Here is a 23,991-nt window from a genome sequence, read left to right on the forward strand (position 1 = left end):
GGAGAGAGAAAGAGTGATAGAGAAAGCGCCGCAGGAAGGAAGAGAAGGGGCACCGCCGTCGGCCGCGGCCCGGCGCGCGGCAGCGCAGCGCCAGCGGCGCCCGACATGGCCCCGAGCTCGCCCTGCGCCCCCGGCTCCTCCGGCGTCAGCAGCCCCCGGGCGCCCGGCGCGCGGGGCAAGCTTTAACATCCTGAAGTAGGCAGAGACCCCGGAGGATAGAAATCGGGGGTGGGGGTGGAGCACAATTTTTAAGAGTTTTACCAAGAGCGAAAAGGAGGAAGTCTGATCGTTTCTGCTTGTGCTAGCTTTTAACTTGAAGGCGTCTCTTTGGAGCATCCAGCATTCTCCAGGAGTTACTGGAAAGCTGACACTCGCGGTGGCTCGGTGGCCAGAGGAGAAGGAGGGGGTCCGACGGGGGATTAGGCCGAGGGTGCGCGCGGGCACGTGTCGGGGTGGGGGCGTCCAGAGAACCCGGGGGATTCCGCGAGGAGGGCTCACAATGGCAGCGCTCCGCGACGCCGCGCGGGTCGGGGACCAGCCCGGCCGCGGTGGGGAGCCCCGAGTCCCCGCGGTGGGCCCGGACAGTCCCGCTGGTGGCACCGGCCCCGCACGGTCGCGGGACTCCGGCCGCCGCTGGGGAGACCTGGTGCTGCGGCCGCTCGGGCGCTCCCGGAAACTTTCCTCGGCGCTGTGCGCGGGCTCCCTGTCCTTTCTGCTGGCCCTGCTGGTGAGGCTGGCGCGCGGAGAGATCAGCCGCGAGCCGGCGCGCAGGGAGGCGGCGGAGGAAGCGGCCCCGGGCGCAGAAGGGGGCGTCGTCCCGGGGCTGCGGGGAGGTGCTCCTGGGGGCGGCGCGCCGCTCAGCCCCTGGCTGCAGCCCTCGGCGCTGCTCTTCAGTCTCGTGTGTGCCTTCTTCTGGATGGGCTTGTGCCTCCTGCGCGCCGGGGTGCGCCTGCCTCTGGCCGTCGCCCTGCTGGCCGCCTGCTGCGGGGGGGAAGCGCTCGTCCAGATTGGGCTGGGCGTCGGGGAGGATCACTTACTGTCGCTGCCGGCCGCGGGGGTGGTGCTCAGCTGCTTGGCCGCCGCGACATGGCTGGTGCTGAGGCTGAGGCTGGGCGTCCTCATGATCGCCTGGACTAGCGCGGTCAGGACCGTGTCCCTCATTTCCTTAGAGAGGTTCAAGGTCGCCTGGAGACCTTACCTGGCATACTTGGCCGGCGTGCTGGGGCTGCTCCTGGCCAGGTACGTGGAGCAAATCTTGCCGCAGTCCGCGGGGGCGGCTCCGAGGGAGCATTTCGGGTCCCAGCTCATTGCTGGGACCAGGGAAGATACCCCAGTGTTTAAGAGGAGGAGACGGTCCAGCTCCGTGGTGTCCGCGGAGATGTCCGGCTGCAGCAGCAAGTCGCATCGTAGGACCTCCCTGCCCTGCATACCGAGGGAACAGGTAAGCCCCGCTGGCAAGCTTCTCGAACTCGCCTCTCGGGAGGATTTGAACCGCTGGGTGTTCGCCACAAAGTGGAGGGAATCCGAATGCTGGGAACTGAAGGGAAGATAGTCTAAAAAAAGTGGTGTAACTTCAGACTTAGTAGTAAATGAGAGACTTAATCTCCCCGTCTCGCACAGTATTTTCTAATCTGAACAACAGGAACAATAATAAGGAACAAAACTAGAGGGCATTTGCAGGGTCTTCCACACCTGGGCCCACTTTTTAGATCTGCTACACCTGGCGTAGGACCTTCCCTACGCTTGGGTCCCCTCCTAGTCTTCTTAAGCAGAAATCCTCCAGTTTAGATTTTTTATTTATTTATTTTTAAGCAGTGGGTGATGTTTCAACACGTGGATTTTACTCCATTTCTTTAATACTTTTGATAAACTTTCTTCTAAAGTGACAGGTCAGCGTTTATGGAAGTCATTAAAAAGATTCGGAAGTAAAAGGAAGGAATGCTTGCAGGTGAGGGCTTGATACACACTTTCTGGAAGAGGCTGCATTTGGTGGTGCCCAGTTTGTTTTGGGGGACATAGGTTATTACATGCTAATGTGTCCTGTATCCTGATAATCAGCTTCTATTTGGGGAACAATATGTCTGAACTGCAGAATTTGTCAAAGTCTTGAACTGCGCTGTTGGTGTCAGCTAAAAAAAAAAAAAAATTCTTTTGAGTGCATAAGTGAATGTTGAGAAATTTAGTGGATTTCTACAGATTACACAGGAAATATTAATTCAGGAGAATAATTCCAACATTGCTGGTGCTGTGAATCTCTCAGGAAGGAGAGGAGGAATCTAGAATTATGAGTGAAGTTGTCCTAGAAAAAAGTTTAATGAATTTTGGGGATGAATCTCCTTATTATAAGTAAGCGTTTTAATGCCATGGAATATAGTTGCTATAAAGGGCATAAAAGAACAAATCCCAATTTTAAATACAAATTGTTTCTGAAAAGGTGTACTTAAGTGTCTGCTCTCTACTCCAAACAGATGTGACACTTGCGGGTGGGGGTTGTAGAGAGCTGATTATGTTCAGCAAGTGGAAATTTACACTTTTCCCACTTAAATTTATGCCTACCTGTGGCCCTATTATGACAACTTTAATGAGTGGGAGAATGTCCTAAGATGTAGTAAGCTTTTTTTTTTTTTAATAGGTTATTCTGTGGAGAATCCTTTAGATAGCAGTCACCATATGGTGTGGTGGTTAGTTTGTTTTTGAAATGGAGTTGATTACACAGAATGTAGTTGTTTGACATTATTTAGCAGAATGACAGCATCGTGGTCTCTATGTTTGTTTTAAAACTAATGTACTTATTTAGCTTTTTGTTTAGATAAAGCAAATATTTCTTGGGTATAAGCTTACTTACTCTAAGTGAAGTTAAAAACAGGACACTGAGTTTTGTTAGAAGTTTGGAAATCACTATAATAAAGATATCTATTGAAGGGTAAACTGATAAGGGGGAAAACACAGTTTAACTTCTTTTCAAAGTGTCAGGAGAGGATGTCTTTTTAAATGAAAACATTGCTAGTTTAATTATGTTTAGACAACTTTTCTTTAACTTAAAAGAGGAATGTCATGTGATCACTACAGAATTGAACCATAATTTGTAAGGCAAATCTGTGATTTAATCATAAATAACTTCAAATTCATGTCATTTAGCCTCTTAAATTTCTGAAATACCATGTAACATTTAGAAGAAGTTAAAGGTGGATTTAAGATAAGGTGATTTAGGTGAGTTAACCAGCAGTGTTAATTAATCTGCAGATTTTTATTGGTTTTCTCCGGTTTGGATTGATAAATGGAGAATTAAGATAATCTGCAGATTTATAAGAAAATAACTGAGCATTGCATTTTTAAATGTTTTGCTGATTAATGCTTTTGGAACTGGACATTTGTAATCTATTTTGGTCATTTTCTTTGGTCACTTTTTTTTAAAGGCTGTGTTTATAAAGAATGTTCTAAAGTGAGAGACTGTATCTCTTATGGTTGATGGAAAAACAAGGTTGCATTTAGCAGAAATTTAGATCCTTGAAGTTTTAATGAGGGCCCCGGTTAGTGTGTGTGTGTGTGTGTGTGTGTGTTACTCAAGACTGGTTTTTTATATGTGGCCCATTAAAATTGTTGCTGAGTGTAATTGCGTGGGGGGTGGGTGGGAAGTAACTTGGAATAGTCTCTTGTAAGATAGGGCAATGTCTCATACGTTAGCCTAACTGTGTGAACAGTTCAGGAGCTATATAGTAAATGTCTTATCTGTTTTATCATAAGGAAGCAAACTTCTGGTTAAGAGTGCAAAGTATACACTGTCATCTGCAGACTTTATGAAGTCAAGAATCAAAATACTTATAAAACACATCTATAACCCTGCCCTGAATGCTACCTGATTAGAAATTCTTTTATGAAAGAATGACTACTTTTTTTTTTTTTTTAAGATTTTATTTATTTATTTGTCAGAGAGAGAGGGAGAGAGAGCGAGCACAAGCAGACAGAGAGGCAGGCAGAGGCAGAGGGAGAAGCAGGCTCCCCGCCCAGCAAGGAGCCCGATGTGGGACCCGATCCCAGGACGCTGGGATCATGACCTGAGCCAAAGGCAGCTGCTCAACCAACTGAGCCACCCACTTTCAATTCAAGACAATACTCAGGCAACAAGTGAATTTTAAATAGAGGTATAAAGACATAGAGCACAGAAAGTCTGGGAAAGGCCCCTTGAGAACTTATTTGGATCTTGCTCATTGTGAGGTTTAAAGGTGACAGAATTTCAGCGTTTTCTTCTCTGTGTGAACGGTAGTGGCCACTTATGAACTACCTCTCCTCAATGACTCCATTCTAAAAGGTTAAAGGAGAATGGGTGATAAAATTCTCATGAGAGAAAGCAACTGACAGAGATATTTGCCTCCCTTTTTGCCTTCCTTCCTAAACCACAGTTAAGTCTCTGGATTGGATATTGCATATGAAATGAATTTTGTAGTGTGGATGGCAAGGATGGCTTTCAGCAAAGAAACGAGAAATAGGTCTAGTCTTCAGTCACAGAATTCATCTGATGCTGGGTCTGTCTGTGAATATAAGTGAACGTATCTTCGCTCTCAGGAAAGAAAAGTTTGTAGCATTTGTAGGCTTTTAGTTGAGTAGTACCGGTCCAATATTCTCAAGACTCAGGCTGATTTTGTAGATCAGTGTGTCAAACTGTACTTTTTTGGTTGACAGACTTGTCCATTACTGTACCATCTTAACAGTGCACTATACAGAGCTACTTAAAGTTTCTTGAATTATTAGATATTTTGTATGACTAATAGATACATTATTTTTTAACTCAATATTTTAATTATGCAGTTTTTACCATTTGGATATCGTATTTGAAGGGATATCTCTATTCTCTTTGTACATTGAGGAGTGCGATTGGCTCATTATTCCTCACTAATTACTGTGAACCACCTTGCACATTCATCTTTGAAACATTCCAGACCAATGCCATTTTACTTTAATTACATGCTAAGAATGTAATAGTTTTGTCTATGGTTTCACATGAAGTAAACACAAGGTATAGGTCTCTCTCCATTAATGTGTTTGTCGCATTTCATGACAAAATTCTTTCTGACGGACACAATATCTGTCAGAACTATATAGCTATATGCTTTTTCTTGTGTAATTAAAAATCAAAATGTTTTCCATGAGTATTTCCCTAACGCTTTTAATTAAACATCTTTAGCAACAATAGATTTTTGTAGGAATGTAAAGGAGTCTGATGGTTGGTTATCAAAAATAGAATCAAATTTTTCATCATTGATGTAAGAAAGATACTTTCAAATGAGAAAACAAATAACACTAAAACAAAAATATGAAAAATAGAAATGCCTTTTGATGGTAGACACATGACAGGGCTTGTTATGTCTTCTATCTGAATAACTATAACTTATATTTATACCATGAATATAAAATACAGAAGTATTTCTTTTGCAAATAATCTGTTGTCCTTTAAGTTCCTAAATACATTTCAGTATAACCTACTGTATTTCTCAAATTGAATGCATTTCAAAAACAATTACAGATTTTTAATTCTATCACATTTTAGTAGTATAACTCCGTTTAGGGTGATACAAAGGATAATATTGATTATATATGACTGGCTAACAGAATTAAAATGAATTAATATCAACTTCTGAAAACATTAAGAAGAAAAATTTTTCTTATCCCTTGGGAATGGTAAGAGAAAATAATTTTTTTGTGTGTGGGGGGACAAAATTGTGATTTTTTTACTTTGTATATATAGATTTTTAAAGCATACTGAAAAACTGTTTTAACTGACAGAAATAGTCAGTGAATCTATATAAATTTACAGAGGTTGGAAAGAGTCAAACAGTAATTTTACTCTTTCTGTATTGAGTCTAAAGTGTAAAAAGTTAAAACTGTAGAACTGAAAGAAATGCTGTGTATGCTGGGCTGTCATGTTAATTAAATAAACAACCAGAACAGTGACTCTGTGTATGAAATACATTTTGAAAATCCTGGGCAGGGGGTGCGGGCAGGCTAGGGTGAGTGACACTGGCATGAAAAAGCATTCATTGTATCTGTGGTGACATTTGTGTGAATTTGTTGTATTCTATTAGGAAATAAAACTCTTGAGAAGAATAATCTTTGCAGGACTCTGGTTGAATAAAGGCTTTGCCAAATTTAATTTCACTTCTCACTTAAATAGGATGGAAGCGGGTTGTTTATGAACCTCTGAGTTAGAAATACTTATGTATATTATAAGATTTCAGTTAATAGGGTTGGTGCCAATAACATCCCCACAGAGTCTGCATAGACTTCATCGAAAGCTTGTATTACACAATCTATTGAAAGAATGAGTTTATCTTGGATTTAGGGCAGGGGTTATATTAGGGCAGGGGAAATATTGCTGTTGTGAGGTGTAATCTCATGGATGTATGAGGGTGATCAATGCAACTGTTGTAACATGTGGTCTCCTAAGAGATTTTGACATGTGGACGCAGGGCCTTTGCATAGCACACGTTTCTTTGGCTTCTTGAAATGACGCATAACCCTACCTGTTTGCGGTGAATTGTTTCTTTAGCTGGCCTTCTGTCTTTATCCCAACAGAGTCTTCTTCCTCCTCTTTCTCTTCTGTGTGATAGTTTTAGTTGCACCCTCTAAATAGCCCTCAAGGTACATGAGATTGACAACTCAATTTATATTTGCTTTTTACATTCGTGTTTTTAATGAAGCTCTATTAAGGAGTTCAGAATGAACTCAGACGGTTCAGACATGTCCATATTCTTATACCTAAAGATGTGCTCTGTTAATATTCAAATGAACGTTATCTCCTTGATGTGGGAATTTAAATTCTTTTAGTAATTACTTATATATACTTTTACTCTTGGTAGTATTTTTTTTCCAATTTATTTATTTTCAGAAAAACAGTATTCATTATTTTTTCACCACACCCAGTGCTCCATGCAAGCCATGCCCTCTATAATACCCACCACCTGGCACCCCAACCTCCCACCCCCCCGCCACTTCAAACCCCTCAGATTGTTTTTCAGAGTCCATAGTCTCTCATGGTTCACCTCCCTTGGTAGTATTTTTTTAAAGGAGCCCCTTCTCCCCCCTCTACCCAAAGGTTCCTGGGGAGTTGTCTTTAACTTGAATCTCGGAATATGTTTGTGCTGTTGTCAACATTAAATACATAGCTTTGCTCTTTGGAAGAAAAATATCTTGAGGACGTGTATAAGTTGTAGTTCAGAGAAAGATCTATTGGATAATAATTGTCAAAAATATTAGTTGGCCATATGTGTTCATCATTAAAGTATACTACTGTCTTCTTAAAACGATGCTACACTTAACTAATGTTATCCATAAAGGTCTTTGGTCAGTGAAACTATTAAATGTCATATGGACACATTTTATCTATGTATTAGGCCTCATGCTAAAAATGATGCAGATAGAAGATAGCTTTCATCTTTCCAGAGCTTGAAGCTAGTTAGGGTGTTGAGAGGTCAGCATGAAGAAAGGGGAAATCAGTAAAATAGCTTAAATGGCCTCTTAGATAATAGTTGAGAGCTTAGAGTAGGTTTTAAATCTAGATCCAGAACATTCATTTCTTCATCTGTTCATTTTTCTGGGGTAAAAGTCTTTAGTTTCATAGATTTTAATAACTTCCTCAACACATACTAGTTAAAATAAATGTTTTTAGATTTTGAGCCGCTTTACATTTTGGTGACAGAATTTCTTATTTGAAATGGAAATAAAGGTTAATATACCTATATAGTACTTCTGAAATACAGGTAAAAAATTGCAGGATTGAGGAAGTTATATACTTCAATATAATAGTACAATGATTGTTTTCACATCCTGAGGTAGTTTCTGGCTTCAAGTAACTGGTAACAGAGAGATCTCAGAATGTTCAATTCTGTGCAGGCTGTAGTTAAGAGACTAAAATTAGTCTGATTTTAGAGAGAAGGAAACTGAGGGAGACTCACCAAAATGTATGTAGCCGGCCTGAGGCAAAATGTTGGCTTTTATCCATTTTTCTCTTGGACCTGAATATGCTGCTGGGGAAGGAGAGTAGGAAAGGAGTCAGGTTGGTGGTTTTAAGCCTGAGAATCTTTTGTGGTTTTACACATGAAACTGACTCTAAATTCTCGTTCAGAATTAGAAAACTGAGTAAAACCTGTTGAATGGACAGATAACGCAAAACTCTTCTGAGCCCTTACAATGAATTTTCTGGTTATCAAATAGTAGTACCAGGCAGCCTCTGGAATGTATCATTTAGGACTTTGCCCCGTGAATGAATATCAATTGCATTGCAAAGTCTAACTTTGTGGAGTCTTTATCTCATTAAAGAAGTGTGCTTTGGTGGCTTGACTATTGATTTTTGTTTTCGTTTTAGTTTTTAATCTTTTTCAAAATGTTCAGGCTTTCAAAATTCAAGGCAAAAAGTAATCTGCACATCAGTAAAGCATTTCTTTGTTAGCAAAAACAGCTGGTGGTTTTTGTTCACCTAAGTTATTTTGCATGGTTTCCTCAGGAATCCATTAAAATGTAAGTAAATAGGATGTAATATTAGAGGAGGTCATGAAGAACATTACCATTTATAAGGTGGGAAGCTAGCTGGGAAAACTCACAAACTAAACAACTTCTCCCTGTTTAATTTGATTAGAGCTGTCCTTTGTTATCAAGGAATCAGAATGACCATTAAAGATTTTTAAGTATAGCTGACCTGCTTAGATAGTAATAAAATTAGTTAAATGCATTCATGTTCTTCCAACCTGAGATAGTAATAAAGTTACTTGAATGTACTTGTTTTTTATCTTAAGAAAGTTTCATCCTGTGAATAGTTTTAAAGAGTACATTATGTCTATTGGTGTGTGTGTGTGTACACACGTGTGCACATGTGTGAGAGCCTGTGTATGTGAGATTTTTTTCCTCTGCCAGGAAATTGCTTTGGTTGTATCAGTTTAGTGGAGAAACAGTGTCACCCAGTGGCTTTGATGAAAACAGGCCTGTAAACATTATAGATAAGCACTGCCCAATAGAAACCTAACATGAGCCCCGTACTTAATTTTCCATTTTCTAATAGCCACATTAGAATAAATGAAGAATAAAAAGAAACAGGTGAAATCCACGATAGTTATATTTAAAGTAATCCATGATGGCATAAGAGCATAAAGTCAATATAAAAAGAAAGCAAGGTATTTTGCCTGCTGTTTTTTTGTTATAATTTGAAATATTTGGTGTATGTTTTACACTCACAGCCCTTCTCAATTTGATGTAGCCACATTTCAAGTACTCAGTTCAAACCTGTGACTAACGGGCACCTCTTTGGACAGCACAGCTATTATTTTTAAAGAGATGAAACACTTGAATATTAATGTCAGCTCTTTAATTATAATGGCAAACCCATGTAGATTTAAGGATGGCACTTGATATACAATTGTTCAAATTTATATGTGACCATTGGTAACTCTTTTGTGTACCCCTGACTACTACGCTTATAGTTGGCAAGTCTGTTTTACCCCTTTTCTTCATTTCACGTTATTGCACATATTTAAAAATATTATTTTAATTGGAAGGGTGGTTTCACAGACTTCATGAGTAATGAACCTTTACGTTAACCTGATTTATAACATAGTATCAAGATAGCCACTTAGTTTTGATTTTGCTGTTCAGAGTTTAATTGGTAATAGGGATTGTGTATGTGTATGGTGTGAACACGTGATTAGTCACGTTCCTGGTGATTAGTGTATAATTGGGTTATCTAATGTTTCTTTAGAAATGAGAGTGTTTATGTTTATAGTGCCGGTTGTTATCTTGGTAACTTAGGAAACTCAAGTGACAGACCTGTCTGGAGTTTTAATGGATGAAAAGTGTAACAGTGTCTGGAAAGGGCTGATGACTTCTCACCAGGGCGAATGTAAGCACCACTTTCATGGAGTATACAAAATGAGATGAAAACAGTTCCATTAATGTGTATAGAAAGGGTTGGGGATTTTGGTAGTATGGAATTTCGAGACTAGGAATTGAGAGGAGTTGGCTTTGGAGTTCTGTGTGATGTCAAGCTGCAGGGTGAACTCCGAAGATACAGATTTTGAGAAAGACTGATTTTTGAATGTCACCTTTCTTCTTTTTCCTCTCCCCTAACGCCGGAAGTTCATTAACTCTAGGCATTGTTCCACTATTACATTGAGAATTAATGAGAAAATTATCTTTTCTATAAGGCACGTACGTTCCTTTATATATACTTAGATACATATAAGGGTTTTTTTTTTAAGAGAATGCATTTATTTAATGTATAATGGTTCATATCTGTGTTTGATGTTTGTAGTGACCTTTGCTTTATAAATTCCCCCATCTTTTAAAAAAAATTTTTTTAAAGATTTTATTTATTTATTTGACAGACAGAGATCACAAGTAGGCAGAGAGGCAGGCAGAGAGAGAGAGAGAGAGAGAGAAGCAGGCTCCCTGCTGAGCAAAGAGCCTGATGCAGGGCTTGATCCTAGGACTCTGGGATCATGACCTGAGCCAAAGGCAGAGGCTTTAACCCACTGAGTCAACCAGGTGCCCCAAATTTCCCCATCTTTAAATGCCCATTATTTATCTTTGCATTCCAGAATAAAATAATGAGATACATAGATTTTTCACATATTGCTTAGGAAATCTAAAAAAGAACAGAAGACAGTAGAATCATGATAAACAAAGAAGCACATTTAGCTACAATAAAATAATGTGGACTCGGGCTTACTCCTGGTGAAGTTGGCTAAATTTAGCCTTCTTGAAGTAGCTAGCAGGAGAATAAATGCCATAATAATCATAACTGTTACTTGAAAGAGTTTGTATTTGAATGTAACTAGTCATTTGCCCAGGCTAATTTTGAAATTGCTTTAAACTAATGTAGAAGTTGGTCTTGTCAATTTTTTTTTTTTTTTGGCCAGTCCTCTTTTCTGTCAGTGTGTGTGTATATATGTGTGTTTGTATGTATATATATAGTTTTTCAAAGAAATACCTTTTATTTCATGTGTTTTTAACCTAGCAGATTCTTCTCCCTCAAAGTGTGTTGAAAATTTACAGAATGCCTTTCTATCCCATACCCCACTGTACCTTGCCAGAATTTTGAAATAATTTTGTGCAAGAAGTTTGTGGTTTTGATTTAATAGGATTTTAATAAAAAATTTCCATCTTCTGAAGTAAGTTTAAATAACTGAATGTTTATGCTATGTCTGTGGCAAGTGTTTCCCCCTCTCCAGGTATAATCCACTTAAATCAACCTAATGGAAGTTTGAAGTCATTAGAAATATTATTTGCAGGGGGTGGGGAAGTGATGCTTCATTTTGTGGCTGCTCATGTGGAGTCAGCATTGTTAGGACATTGTTCAACTAGCCTGAATGCAAATACAAGAAATAGGTCTTTTTAAACTAAGTGTTCCATATGATCAAGTTAACAGGTCCACATAGGGCATGCTTCTCAAGGAGGCAGTGGGATTTAAAGCATCCTCTTGTTGGGAGGTTTGTATTTTGCGGTCCTGACCCCGCAGCAGTCTCTTGGGAAGTTTGGAAATCAAGAATCTGTTGAGTTGCCGAGGCTGCCTTCAAAATGTGCTTTCTAGGCTGAGGAACTAAAGTCAAATCCTGATCACAACAGTTTTCATTATAAAAGAATCACACTTGTAAGCCTGCTCTTCTCAGCCATAAAAGACTCCCTTTAGAAAATTCTGGCCCAGTGCCTTGCTCATTGTGGGTGCTGGCTGGCAGAGAAATAAATGACTTTAAATCTGAAATACTTATCTCCCTAATCTGCTGAGATGGAGCTGGTGATTGAACTGGTTTAAGTGAATTTTTATGGCGAGAAGAAAAGAAAGATTTCATCAGCTAGTCTGCGATCTTAGATTTTTTTTTTAATGTATTCGTATTTTTATTCTTCTAAAAAATATTCTCTTGCATGTGTCAGATAAGGGGCTGAATTCGCCTGTGCACTTACTGGGAGGAAATCCCACTTTCAGCCTGAGTCCTAGATATTTATTTTTAGCTCATTCCTAACTGAAAATAACCAAAGCTGCCACCAAGATCATTGCAGTGTAAAGTTTAAAATGAGCTTTGAAATTAGGTGCATTTTTTAGAAAAATAACAATTGAAGTCTCTTTCATGTTCACCCTACAAAGTAATTGAGAAAAAATCAACGTTGACTTTATTTGTTCCCATCACTTTCTGCCCAGGTGTTCTTCCGCCTCCCTTTTACACTAGTAGTCTGTATTTTGTTAGTGTCCTATCAAATAGCCGTATATACTGAAATGGCTAATGTAAAGTAAATCTATCTCTATTTTATCTTTTAATTGTGCTCCATTACAGAATCTGTTTCGAGCCCGTTGCTTCCAGACATGGCTTTATGAAATAAGCTTATTTAAAATATCACCCAACTGCAGTGCTCATCCAATTGTGCTAAAGAATCTAGAAGTTTGGTAGCGTAATTTTGGAGTCCAGATGAACTGAAAAATCTGCACAAGGGTCTTACGGAAACAAGTTTTCGATTATTCATTCAAGTGTTTGATAGAACTTGACTTGCTAAAATAGAAAGTTTTAAGACAAATAAGAATATTTCGTTGCTGTAGTTTTAATGCTTAATATAGAGATATTGTCAAAGCCTTTCACTAAAAAAAAAGAAGCCTCTCTTTTGACTAAGGTAGGCAGGTTATCATGCCTTTAGATAAACTAGAAGTACAAGGTTTAGGGGGAAAAAAGTTATTACCAACTATATTTTATAGAGGCAAGTTTCTTTACTTTGTGGATGTCCAATGGTCTCACAGTAGGTTTTTTTTTTTTAAGCTGCTGTTACTGAAAACTATCAGAGTTTGAGATTTCTTTGAGTATGTTATTTCTTAAAAATCTAAACATTTCCATTTGAAAAACATGACAAACTAAGAATTTAGTTATAAATTAATTCATATTTTGAAATAAATATTTTTGTAAACAAGCCATTTTAAATTTGACATATTAATAAAAAATTTGGAAACAGGTCTTTTAACTATATTTTCATTTTGGAACAGGAAGCTAGCTGTGTGTGTCTGTACCATCTTGAAGAGTGTCTGTTTATACTCTTCATGATTTGTTTTTGCTGTAATTGGAATTGCTTTTGTCAGATAAACAGGGCCTAAATTATAGCACAGTTTTGAAGGCAGTAGCCTCATTTTGTCTGTTTCTCTTTATTTATTTATTTTTTACTTTAATAATTGGATCAGTTCTTCTTAACCCCTTTGGAGAATGACAACTAGAGCTATTAAATGTTTTCAGTGGAACTTCTGTAAGGAATTAAGTAGTCCTAAATGAAAAGTGTGAGAATTTGGTTGGAAATGTTGGGTACGGATATAAATGAACACCGATTAAGTAAGTTATCTAAAAAATAAAGTGCCACTCAGAAGTGGCACTGAATGAGTACGGTGACTGAGTGGAAGAAATTAAGGCTAGCATTTGAGCAGAAAGAAGTTTGGATCAAAATCAAAACAATAATTCTTCAGCTAAAAAAGATATTATTGTCTTCTGGGGACATAACACTGGTGTACTGAAAATCTAGAACTTCTCGTGCATTGGAAAGAGGAGAAGACCCCGAGAAAGTCACTCCTGGACACTGGGCAGGTAGTCCAGCCATGCATTGGCTTGGAATCTGTCTCTAGACCAGAAACACTTAGATTATTTTTCAGAAGCCCTAATGCTGTTCATGAACTTTCCTGACATTATTACCTTTTGAAACATCTCTTTTCTTCTTCAGTGCATTTATCTCTGTGACTTACAAATGTACCCTTATGGCAATCTTGTGTGAATTTTTACCTCTTACGTGACCAGATTGATTAAAAAGGTCAGCAAACAAGTGTATTTTATTGAACATCCAGGCCTCTCTTTATTTCACATTGATTATTTGTTACATTCTAGGTATCTCAAGAAGCCTAGATTCTTAGCTTCTCTTTCTCTGGTGTTAATTACTTTCATAGAATTATAATGCCATGTTAATGACTACTTTATGAATTCCAACCTTCCATGTTTCTGATTCATAGATTTTTAGGGTTCCTTCAGATGCCTTAAAAATCTGTGAGGAGATGGCCTAACCTCCCCATCATCTGGTACTTTCTAAATCTAGCTGCATGTTATAGTTCTCAAATTTCGTGTGAATAAAAATTAGCTGAGAAGCCTACTAAAATGATAAGTCCTAGGTCCCATGGTCAGATACTCTGATTTAGTTATGTATAGAGCAGGGTCCAGAAACCTAAGGTTTTAAGGTGCACTCTAGTTACCTCAGTGGAGAGACATGGGACTATAAATTTATGTCTCCTAAAACTAGACAGAAAGTCCTGACTTTTGCAGTCTGACTAAACAGATAGTTAAAAAGTGATTGATTTAGCATTGTGGGAAAACCTTTGTCTATACATAACATGCAGATTATAGTTCATGAACCCATGACATTCGTAAAACTTTCATTTTGATTTCCCATTGAGGATACCTCAGGAATTATTTGACCACTCTACATATCAATTTCTTCTTCTATAAGATAGGAATAACAAATTTTCTATCTGTTTCATGTGACTGTTATAAAGCTGAAATAAAAATCAGTTTCTGTAAAAATGTTTGGTAGAAAGAGTATATGCACCAAGACAAGCCAAGGCTTTGTAGTGTGTACAAGTTTCTTCAACTTTCTGAACTTTAATAATCCTATCATACGATGGGAATAATACAGCCTATTTTTTAAGGTATGAAGATAAAATTAGTGGAAATAATGGACATTGGTTCTTGTCTGATAGCCCTCCCAACTGAACAAGATCGGTGTCTGTTCCTACCTACCTATTAGGACTGTGTCATTGAAGGTTGTGGGCTTATATCAGGAAATATAAGTTTACATTTGATTAAAAAAACAGATTTGTAAGTCTTATGAAACATGGAGGTTTTTTGGAAGTTAATTAAAATATGAGACTTGCTTATATCATGATCACAGCCATCAACAAATGAAGAGCCTGCGGAGCCAGACATATTAACAGCGGAAAGAGGAAAATCTGACAAAGATGGTGACAGGTGCTTCCGAAGAACATGATTTGAATGAAAAAGATGAAGGGAGATATTTAGGAAAATTGGTCTTTTTGGTCATGTTGGCAAAAATGGCTGATGATTCTGTTGAGTATCAAACTTGGGATCACGTGTCTTATAATTGCATCAGAAACTTGTCCACTAGCTGCTGTCTTAACCTGTATTTTGTTATGAAAAACAGATTTCTCAGAATTTATTGCTTCATTTTTTCATGGTAGAATTCCAGTCATACTTTTCCTTTCTCCCATAACTTACCAAGGGTACTATTATTCTCAACAGGGACTTCCTGCCTATAATCTCTGCAAAGTAGCTAGGACAGTGCAGGCTCAGCAATGGCCCTTGGTGGAAGGTACCAGTTGTTTACTTTATCACTTGAAAATAATCCTCTAGATGCTGTCTCTTTTTACCAGCTCCTGCAGGACTCAACTCTGGGCCTTAATACTCAGACCACTTTTCTTCCAGATTTTCTCACATATTGAATGATCTTTCAATCTAGTCTGAGATGTTTATTTTTGTTTGACCTTGGTAAGAGCAAGGGTCCCACATCATCTTACTGTACCATCATTGGCTTCAATTCAGAAATTCTTTGTGTTGGTAGTCATTTCTTCCCCCCAACTTGGTCACTGAACATTCTCTGGTTTTCTCTTCCGTGGTGGAGGAGGAGATGTCAGAGAGGAGATGGGAGAGGGCCAGTGGATCAGTAGGCCATGGGGAGTCCTTACAAAGCTGTTGGTCCAAGCAGAGTGGGAAGTCAATGAAAGGCCTTCAGTAGAGAAAGGATGTAATCAGATCTATGGATGAATAGGATCTCTCAGGCTTTCTGTGTTGAGTGTGAATAGGTTTTAGGATAGAAGAAGGGAGAAGGCTATTGCAATAATCCAGGTAGGACTGGGAATTAGACCAACAGGTAGTGTTAGTGGGAAATGTATATTGAAGGCAATACCACCAAGATTGGTATTGACTGGCTGAACTTCTCTTTGAGGGTAGGAAGAGAGTTCCTTTAATGTTTTTCTTTTGTATTCAACAGCCTAATATTAAGGGAATATTTATCTATCTAGCTATCTAGCTATCTATTTATCTTCATTTCTCTTTAAAAAATCTGATTGGTTCGATTTTTTTCCTTCCCCAGTTTACGTTCTGTCCTTGCTTTTCAGAGGATGTACAAATCATAAATCCAACATTAAGGAAAACTGTCAGATTTCTTTACATTGAACAAATTCCAATCAAGTATCTTGATCTCTTCAAAAGTTATTAGTTGGTTAGGGTGTTATAACATTCAGTATGATAAAGTTTGGTTTTGAAATTTTACTCTTCTATAAATGTCTTTTTATTGTAAAATAAATTTTTAATAACGCATCCTTCTCATGCTCTCTCTCCTAAACAGCTGTGTTTGTGGATGCCTTAACATCTTAACCTCTAATAGAACAAAAACATTGGACTGTTTAAAGAAAATTCAAGTCTTTCTCTTCTTATTAGTCTTTGGATACTGTGGCAGATCCCATCTTATCTAAAGGCATGTTGCCAATTCATCCCACACCTTCCTATAGAGGAAATACTTCTATTTTGTTTTCATATTAACTCAGACTATTTGTCAACCTCCAGAGCACTTCAGTGATAGGTGCTATATAAATATTTAAGTTATGATAGCCTGATTGCCCTGCAACTTTTCAGAGTTTGCTAACTCTACACTGTGATTAATATCTGATTATGAAATATTTTACATACTGCTTGGGAGCAATAAAAGATGGGAATTGTAAAATAACATGCGAAATGGAGCGTTTTAATCACATGGAAACATATTTTGATGAGTAGAGAGGGAAACTGGGAAACAAAACTGAGGTGTGGCATGCTATCCCTTGTACTTTCTGCATAACAGAAAGGATGGGTGTCAAAGTAGTTATTGTTGTTTGCATGAGGGTATCCTGGGTGATTTTTATTTATTTTTCTGTTTTCTGTATTTTTTTAAGTCTTTAACCCTGAACACTATTTTACAATCAGAAAAACAAAACTCTGTAAAGAAATGTAGTCATTTGACATCGTTCCTCTCCATGTGATCACAGACCATTTTAGGGGCCACTTGCCTATTAGTTGTTGGACTTGCAGGAAAATAAGAACTCCAAATGCTTTACTGAGTGGTCATGTGGCCTTTAATAAAACTGCGAAGTGCAACTTTACATTCCTGATTCTTGACCCAGATGGCTGAAGAAACTGAAGTTTTCTTAGAAGACTGGATGTTCAGGGGGTCTGTGGTCCCCCACAGTGGGTCCCTGAAGCTCTAGATTGACATATACATAATTTTTGTAACTTGGCCTGGAAGTATAGTTTTCTGGAAAAATATACATGTGCACTGAAATATGCGTATATATTTGGAAATGGGCTTCATTTTTTACAAAGGCCTATTTTAGGGTAAAAGGTGGCAAGAAAACTAATTCTGTATATGTTGAGATGAACATGAGAACAAATCGTGTTCTACTAAGGAGGAAAAATTCTTTGTAAAACATACATAAGGACAGTACTGAGCCTACTTCGTTATCAGGCCAATACAGTTGCAAATAAAAATCAACTTCATATGATTGTTTTTCAAAGTAATGAACCTTAAAAAAAAAGTTTGCCTGAAAGAATTCCATGTACCAAAGTGTTTATTAAATACACAGTATAATTTTACTGGTAGTTTATGTATAGTCTATAAATATAAGCCTTTTTATTTTATAATACTTAAAACTTGTATTCATCACTTGTATGCAGAAATGTTTTTTTTTTTTTTTAAAGATTTTATTTATTTATTTGACAGAGAGAGATTACAAGTAGGCAGAGAGGCAGGCAGAGAGAGAGAGGAGGAAGCAGACTCCCTGCTGAGCAGAGAGCCCGATGCGGGACTCGATCCCAGGACCCTGAGATCATGACCTGAGCCGAAGGCAGCGGCTTAACCCACTGAGCCACCCAGGCACCCCTGCAGAAATGTTTTTATACTTTGCTTTTTCTGCCTCTGAGTTACACTGTGTATAATATTGATTAATTTCAATTTTGCTTATCGGGATTTTGTTGACTATTCTTTGCAGTTCCTGCATACGACAAGGGAACTTTATATATTTTCATTTGTTATTATTTGCTTAAATAAATGAAGAAAGGGGGAAAAGCAGTGTGTATGTAATATTTTAAAAATTACTTCCACCACTTGGATTATTACCAGGCTTTCTCATTTGAAGAACTGTAAATTTATGTGAAACTAAGCTTAGGAATATTAAACCAGTTTTATAACTACCTTAAAAAACACAGTGTGGTCTCAGACCGCTGTCCACCTCCAAAAAAAATCTGCAGAAGTAAATATGATAGAGTCAGAGATGGTGTTTACACAGAAAAAGAAAAAAAAAAGAAAAAGAAAAGAAAAAGGGCAAAAAACCTGACTCAAGCATTCCATCTTCTTTTTAATGTTCTATCCAAAGAGAGTAAGGAGATTAGCATGAGCTGACTATATTTGAGATGGCTGAGTTAAGGTGACAGAGACTGGTCCTGTGTGTGTGTGTGTGTGTGTGTGTGTTAAGGGTGGGGGAAGGGGTGTTGGTTTTGGCACTGAGGTTAGCATTTGGCTAGAATCCAGATATCAGCCTTGTGGGGCAGAGATGCCCTTTTTCTATAGAACCAGAGGTTATTCACTGCTAAGGCACACTAATAAAATTATAGCTCATGAATCAGGATGTCAGGTTATTAATTTATATGGGAGAATTTAATTGTAAGGGAGATCAGAATACTAGTACTTACTGGTGAAGTAAGGAAGCTTCATGTTCCTTCTGGGAAAGTCACCTTTAGCCTAGTTAGTTCCTAGACTGTAACTATGGATCCCTGGCTGGTGCAGATTTTCCTTGGAAAACTTAACCCTGGTCATGGTATTTTTTTTAATTTTTAAAAAAATTTTTAAAAATTAAAAAATTTTTAAAAAGATTTTGGAATGTTTGAGGAGTGCCCAGAACATGCCAGAGAGGGTGGAAGTTTCAGAGAGGACCACCCTTGCCACCCCTGCCACATATAGTGAGGATACAACAGTAAGAAAGGATTGCAGTGCAAAGTGATGCATACTTTGAAATACACAAAGTCATGAGAACGTTGCACTGCCGAAAGGTCAGAGCTAAATTTAATGCTCAAATACCATCACCTTCTTAACATGGATTTCTGGTAAAATTCTGTCTTCCCTTCCTCTCTTGATTACTCTTCTGGATTTATTTTCCACCTTTTCTAGTGTTCATAGGAATAAAAAGCTGATTGGCGTCAACTCTTGTATAATGTAAAGAAGGTATCTAAAAAAGAAGGGAAAAGCCCAGCGTATCATTACAGGAATGTCACTGCAGGGCTGTTTCACTGTATCTCCCCTGTGGACATGAAATCCAGAGTGAAGGAGGGCGAGAAAAGGCAGCACTTGTGAGACTGGAGGCCAGGTGTGGAGTGAGGTTGCTTTCTGGAAATGATAGAACAGATAGCCTGCAACAACCCTCAGTTTGTTTCCTGAGATTAAGAGTCTCTTAAGATTTGTCTCTCTCTGGTTTCATTTTTCCCTCTTTTCCCCTTCGATCCTCTGCCTTGGTTGCTGGAGCCGGGGGTGGGTGGGTGGGGGAAGTACGGGAGGGACGGACTGGCTGGGTGATGGACACTGGGGAGGGTATATGCTATGGTGCATGCTGTGGATTGTTTAAGACTGAGGAATCACAGACCTGTACCCCTGAAACAAATAATATATTTTATGTTCATAAAAAAAAAATAGAAAAAAGAAAAAAATTAAATTAAAAAAAAAACCAAACAAACAGATAGCCTAGCCTTTGCTGATGGAGGAGTGGTCGGATGGTGGGAAATTTCTAAGAGATAAGATAGAGAGGGATGGAGATAGGGGAATGAATAATGGAGTGTTTCGAGATTAGGCCAACGAATAGGAACATTATTTTGTCTGCCCTGAAAGTTATTAAGTTTTTTTTTAACCAGAGAGTGTTGCCAATGGATGAAACACAGTTTCGATGGCAGTGGATCAGATGACAGATAAACTGACGTTTTTGGGGAGACATGTGAGAGGCTATTGTACGAGTTATGGTTAGGGACAGTGGGGCTTATTAGAAGAGCTGTGATTGGGAAGGAGAGGTGGCTTAAGAAAAAAACAAAGGATTGGCAGGATTAGTCAGTGATTGTTGGTGGAAATTGTAACAGGGTACATGAAAGATCCTTTAGTTTGTGGATCTGGGAAACTGGAAATACTGTGATGCCCTTTTTGGGGAGAAGAAGCATCGGAAGGTTGACGTGTGTTTGTTTTTACATTCAGAGCGAGGAAGGGAAAATGAGTGTGTGTGTGTGTGTGTGTGTGTGAGAGAGAGAGAGAGAGAGAGAGAGAGGAGAGATTTAGACATAATGGATGTAGGTTACTTTTGCAACCTCATGTGCCCTTGTTTGTTTGAAGGGGCCCCATTTCATTTGTTCACAAAAGCTATTTTAATATCTGAGTTACATTTGCTCACTGTGTTCCCTTGCCCAGTATGTACACACTTTTTAAAAGAACCAGAAGCCTCTTGTGTCCAGTCTATAACTGCAAACACAGAAAGGTTATAGGCTTTGGTCATTGTAAGAAGTACAATGACGATCACTGTGTTTAAGATTAGTTTTTAAATTGGTCCTAAATCTTGCAGGGCAGACAACATTGTACTCTTGGTGTTGATTTTACCGATGAGTCAATACAGACTGTAGCTCTAGTGCAATTCTCTGAGATTCTTGGGTGATTTACGCGCTAACCCCCGATTGCACTCTAAAAGTACATGGTCAAGCTTCTTATCCTCAAATGCCCGGTGGTGTAATTAGTTAAAAATTATCTTGCCAATTGAGATAATCTAGGTAGTCTAGAGCTGTTAACCTTGGAAAATTAGGTTGAGTTCCACTTTGGTATTTTTCTTGTATTTTTTGGTATTTCTAAATGCTTACAGTGATTTGTCTTTAGATAAATGCTTTGTCTTTGTAAATATATATTACATGTATGTAGAACATATTAGGCGATGCACTGTAGGTCAAGTTTCTTAAGTGCAGGGTGACTTCTATTCGTTGTCCACTTAGTAAACTTCCTCACCTGGTAAAACACTTCATTGCTCTCGGTGTTTCTTCTGAACTGGTTTTTATGTATCATAGTGGATTTTTGGAGATCTTTTTTCCTGTTCGTGTATGTGTTCCTTTTCCTAGAAAGCGTCACTACTGTTATATCCTTGAGTTGGAGGGAAATTAAAAGGAGAGCCAAATTTCTAAAATTCCTAACAAATTATCCTCTTGAAGCTTTTGCTTGATCGCTACCATGGTGGGGAACCAAGTTCCCTTCCGTAGCATTTCTGCTCTTCCTCTCCCTGCCCTCTGTTTGTCTTTTTGAAAATCGTGGTCGTTTGAAATTGAGAAGTCTGGAACTTGGTACAATAGTTTAAATGTGGTCTAATTGGAACAAAGCACTGTGTGGCTGTCTCCTTTTTCATATCAAAATAATCTAGACCTTTGTTTAACACATATTTGCCCAAGCACCAATCCTAGACCTCAACTGTATCAAAATATGGGTGGATAGCTAAGAAGATGTGTGATCTGTAACATGCCCAAAACAAACCACTCATCTCAAGAGAAAGATCTTTAATATATACCAAGACTAAATTTGCCTTTTTTTTTTTTTAAAGACTTTATTTATTTATTTATTTGTCAGAGAGAGAGAGAGAACGAGAACACAAGCAGGCAGAGCGACAGGCAGAGGCAGAGAGAGAAGCAGGCTCCCCGATGAGCAAGGAGCCCCATGTGGGACTCCATCCCAGGACCCTGGGATCATGACCTGAGCTGAAGGCAGCAGCCCAACCAACTGAGCCACCCAGGCATCCCTATATTTGATTTTTTTTTTTTGGTTAGCAAAATAATCTACAGATGTGTGTCTAATTTTTAGTCAGCTAAAACTTCAAAGACCTTCACCTGGGTTAACACTAAACTCCGTATTGTGTCTTTGGTACTTTGGACTTTCTGCTCTTGTTTGATTCAGATGAAAAGAGGAAGATGGTCAAGGTTTCTGCCATATTGAGTATTTTCTGGTGATTTATGTGTGGTTAGAATAATGAAAAGTGAGAGGAAGTAACACTGTGTATGTGAAACTTGGCCAAGTTTTAGGGATTTAAAATAATTGCATTTACCTGCTTTCTCTTCATTCAGAGCAGACCTTTAACATGATAGAGATCTGAAGCAAGTTTAATAATGCCCTAGGTTCTCATTGGTTCGGAGCCAGTATGGAAATACGACATTTTGTCCACGATTTTTTACATTGTACTTAATATAGTTGTTTAAAAAAGCTTGACAAATTTATCATGCTATATAGATCTAAAATGTAGCATGAGCTTTGATGCACCAAATTATGGGTGCCCTTGGAAATATTATCAGCATAAGATGGCACTTTGAATGGCAAAATGGACTTTTTATCCTAGGTGGAGCTCTTTGAGATGGCAATAACAATGCCTCTTGGTCTCCTGTGAAGGTGATGATCACATAGTAGGCTTTTCAAACTCTGACCTGCCCTTGACTATGTATGACATGTTCTCTCTAGGGAGACACCACCCCCTGCCATGTCATAGACATCAGGTATGTGGAAATGAGGGGGGGGCAAGCTTGCAAATCATAGCTCTATAAATTTGATCCAGGAAGCGCATGAACCTAATTTGTGGACCAAGTTAGCATTTACTTTCCTGTACAAAGTTCCTGTAAGGAGGTATTTACATAAATAGAGTTTAGAGGAAGGGCCTTTTCAGGAGTTTCATTTGACATCAGTGAAATAGTCTTGCAAGAGTCTATATTTGTCTCCATTTTTATAGGTTATTTAGATTTTACTTTTGATTTTAATTACTGATTTTCTAAACTTGGATGGCAAACTGTTTCATGTTTTTTTTTTTTTCCCATAAGGTTATGCTTCATCATTTATTTTCTATAGCTTATGAGTTCATGCTTGTAACTTACAGGGAAATCATAGAAAATGAGGCATAGCTTGGGCATTGCAAGTTTTCTTTTCTTTTTTTTTTTTTTTTAATAAAGATGAGCTATTTTGGGCGCCTGTGTGGCTCAGTGGGTTAAGCTGCTGCCTTCGGCTCAGGTCATGATCCCAGGATCCTGGGATCGAGTCCCGCATCGGGCTCTCTGCTCAGCAGGGAGCCTGCTTCCTCCTCTCTCTCTCTGCCTGCCTCTCTGCCTGCTTGTGATCTCTCTCTGTCAAATAAATCAATAAAACAATTAAAAAAAAAAGATGAGCTATTTTTAAAAAAATATTTTTAAAATTTATTTGAGAGAGACAGAGAATAGGAGCAGGGAGAGTGGTATGCAGAGGGAGAGGGAGAAGCAGACTCCCCCCTGATCACAAAGCCCGACATGGGACTGGATCCCAGGACCTGGAGAGCATAACCTGAGCCAAAGGCTGATGCCTAATGACTAGGTCACTTAGGTGTACTCTGAGTACTAGAAGTTCTAAAAAGGCATCTCTTCTTTAAAGGTCGTATGAATTACTTTTTCCGGAGTTGAGATAAATAAAAACCTCTTTGTAGCACCTTGGACAGTTAGTGGTTTACTTTATTTAATGTTGAGTGACGCAGACTGCTAAACTAAAGGATTGTATCTGAAATGTTTTTATCTAATTTAAATGTTTATTTGTATAACACATTAGGTATCAGAAAAACATTGTAATTGTGTAGAACTCCACATATTCTTCTAGAAGTGCCGAATTCTATAATTGTAATCTTCATAGAACATTCGACATTAAAATGTAAATGTATCAGAACTTGAGTTAGTTATTCTTATTCTTTGTTTCTAAAGTTGTAGAGTATTGCATTGCTTATCAACTGCAGTCCCAGTTTTTACCCCCAGGGTACGTTTGGCAAAAATCAAAAATACTTTCAGTTATAGGGTTTGAGGGGTGACACCAACATGCATCTCGTAGGTAGAA

The 23,991-nt window shown here is 38.5% G+C and overlaps 1 protein-coding gene across 1 annotated transcript in view; it reads left to right on the top strand.

Moving 5' to 3' along the window:
• The first annotated feature begins 499 nt into the window (after positions 1-499).
• Positions 500-23,991, top strand: part of PDE3A (phosphodiesterase 3A) — a 324,042-nt gene continuing 300,550 nt past the window's right edge. The window contains exon 1 of the mRNA XM_044229305.1: positions 500-1,441. Coding sequence (XP_044085240.1) covers positions 500-1,441 — 942 coding nt within the window. The remainder of the gene's footprint in view (positions 1,442-23,991) is intronic.

Source organism: Neovison vison, chromosome 12 (assembly GCF_020171115.1).
Source record: "Neovison vison isolate M4711 chromosome 12, ASM_NN_V1, whole genome shotgun sequence".
Classification (NCBI taxonomy): Eukaryota; Metazoa; Chordata; class Mammalia; order Carnivora; family Mustelidae; genus Neogale; species Neogale vison.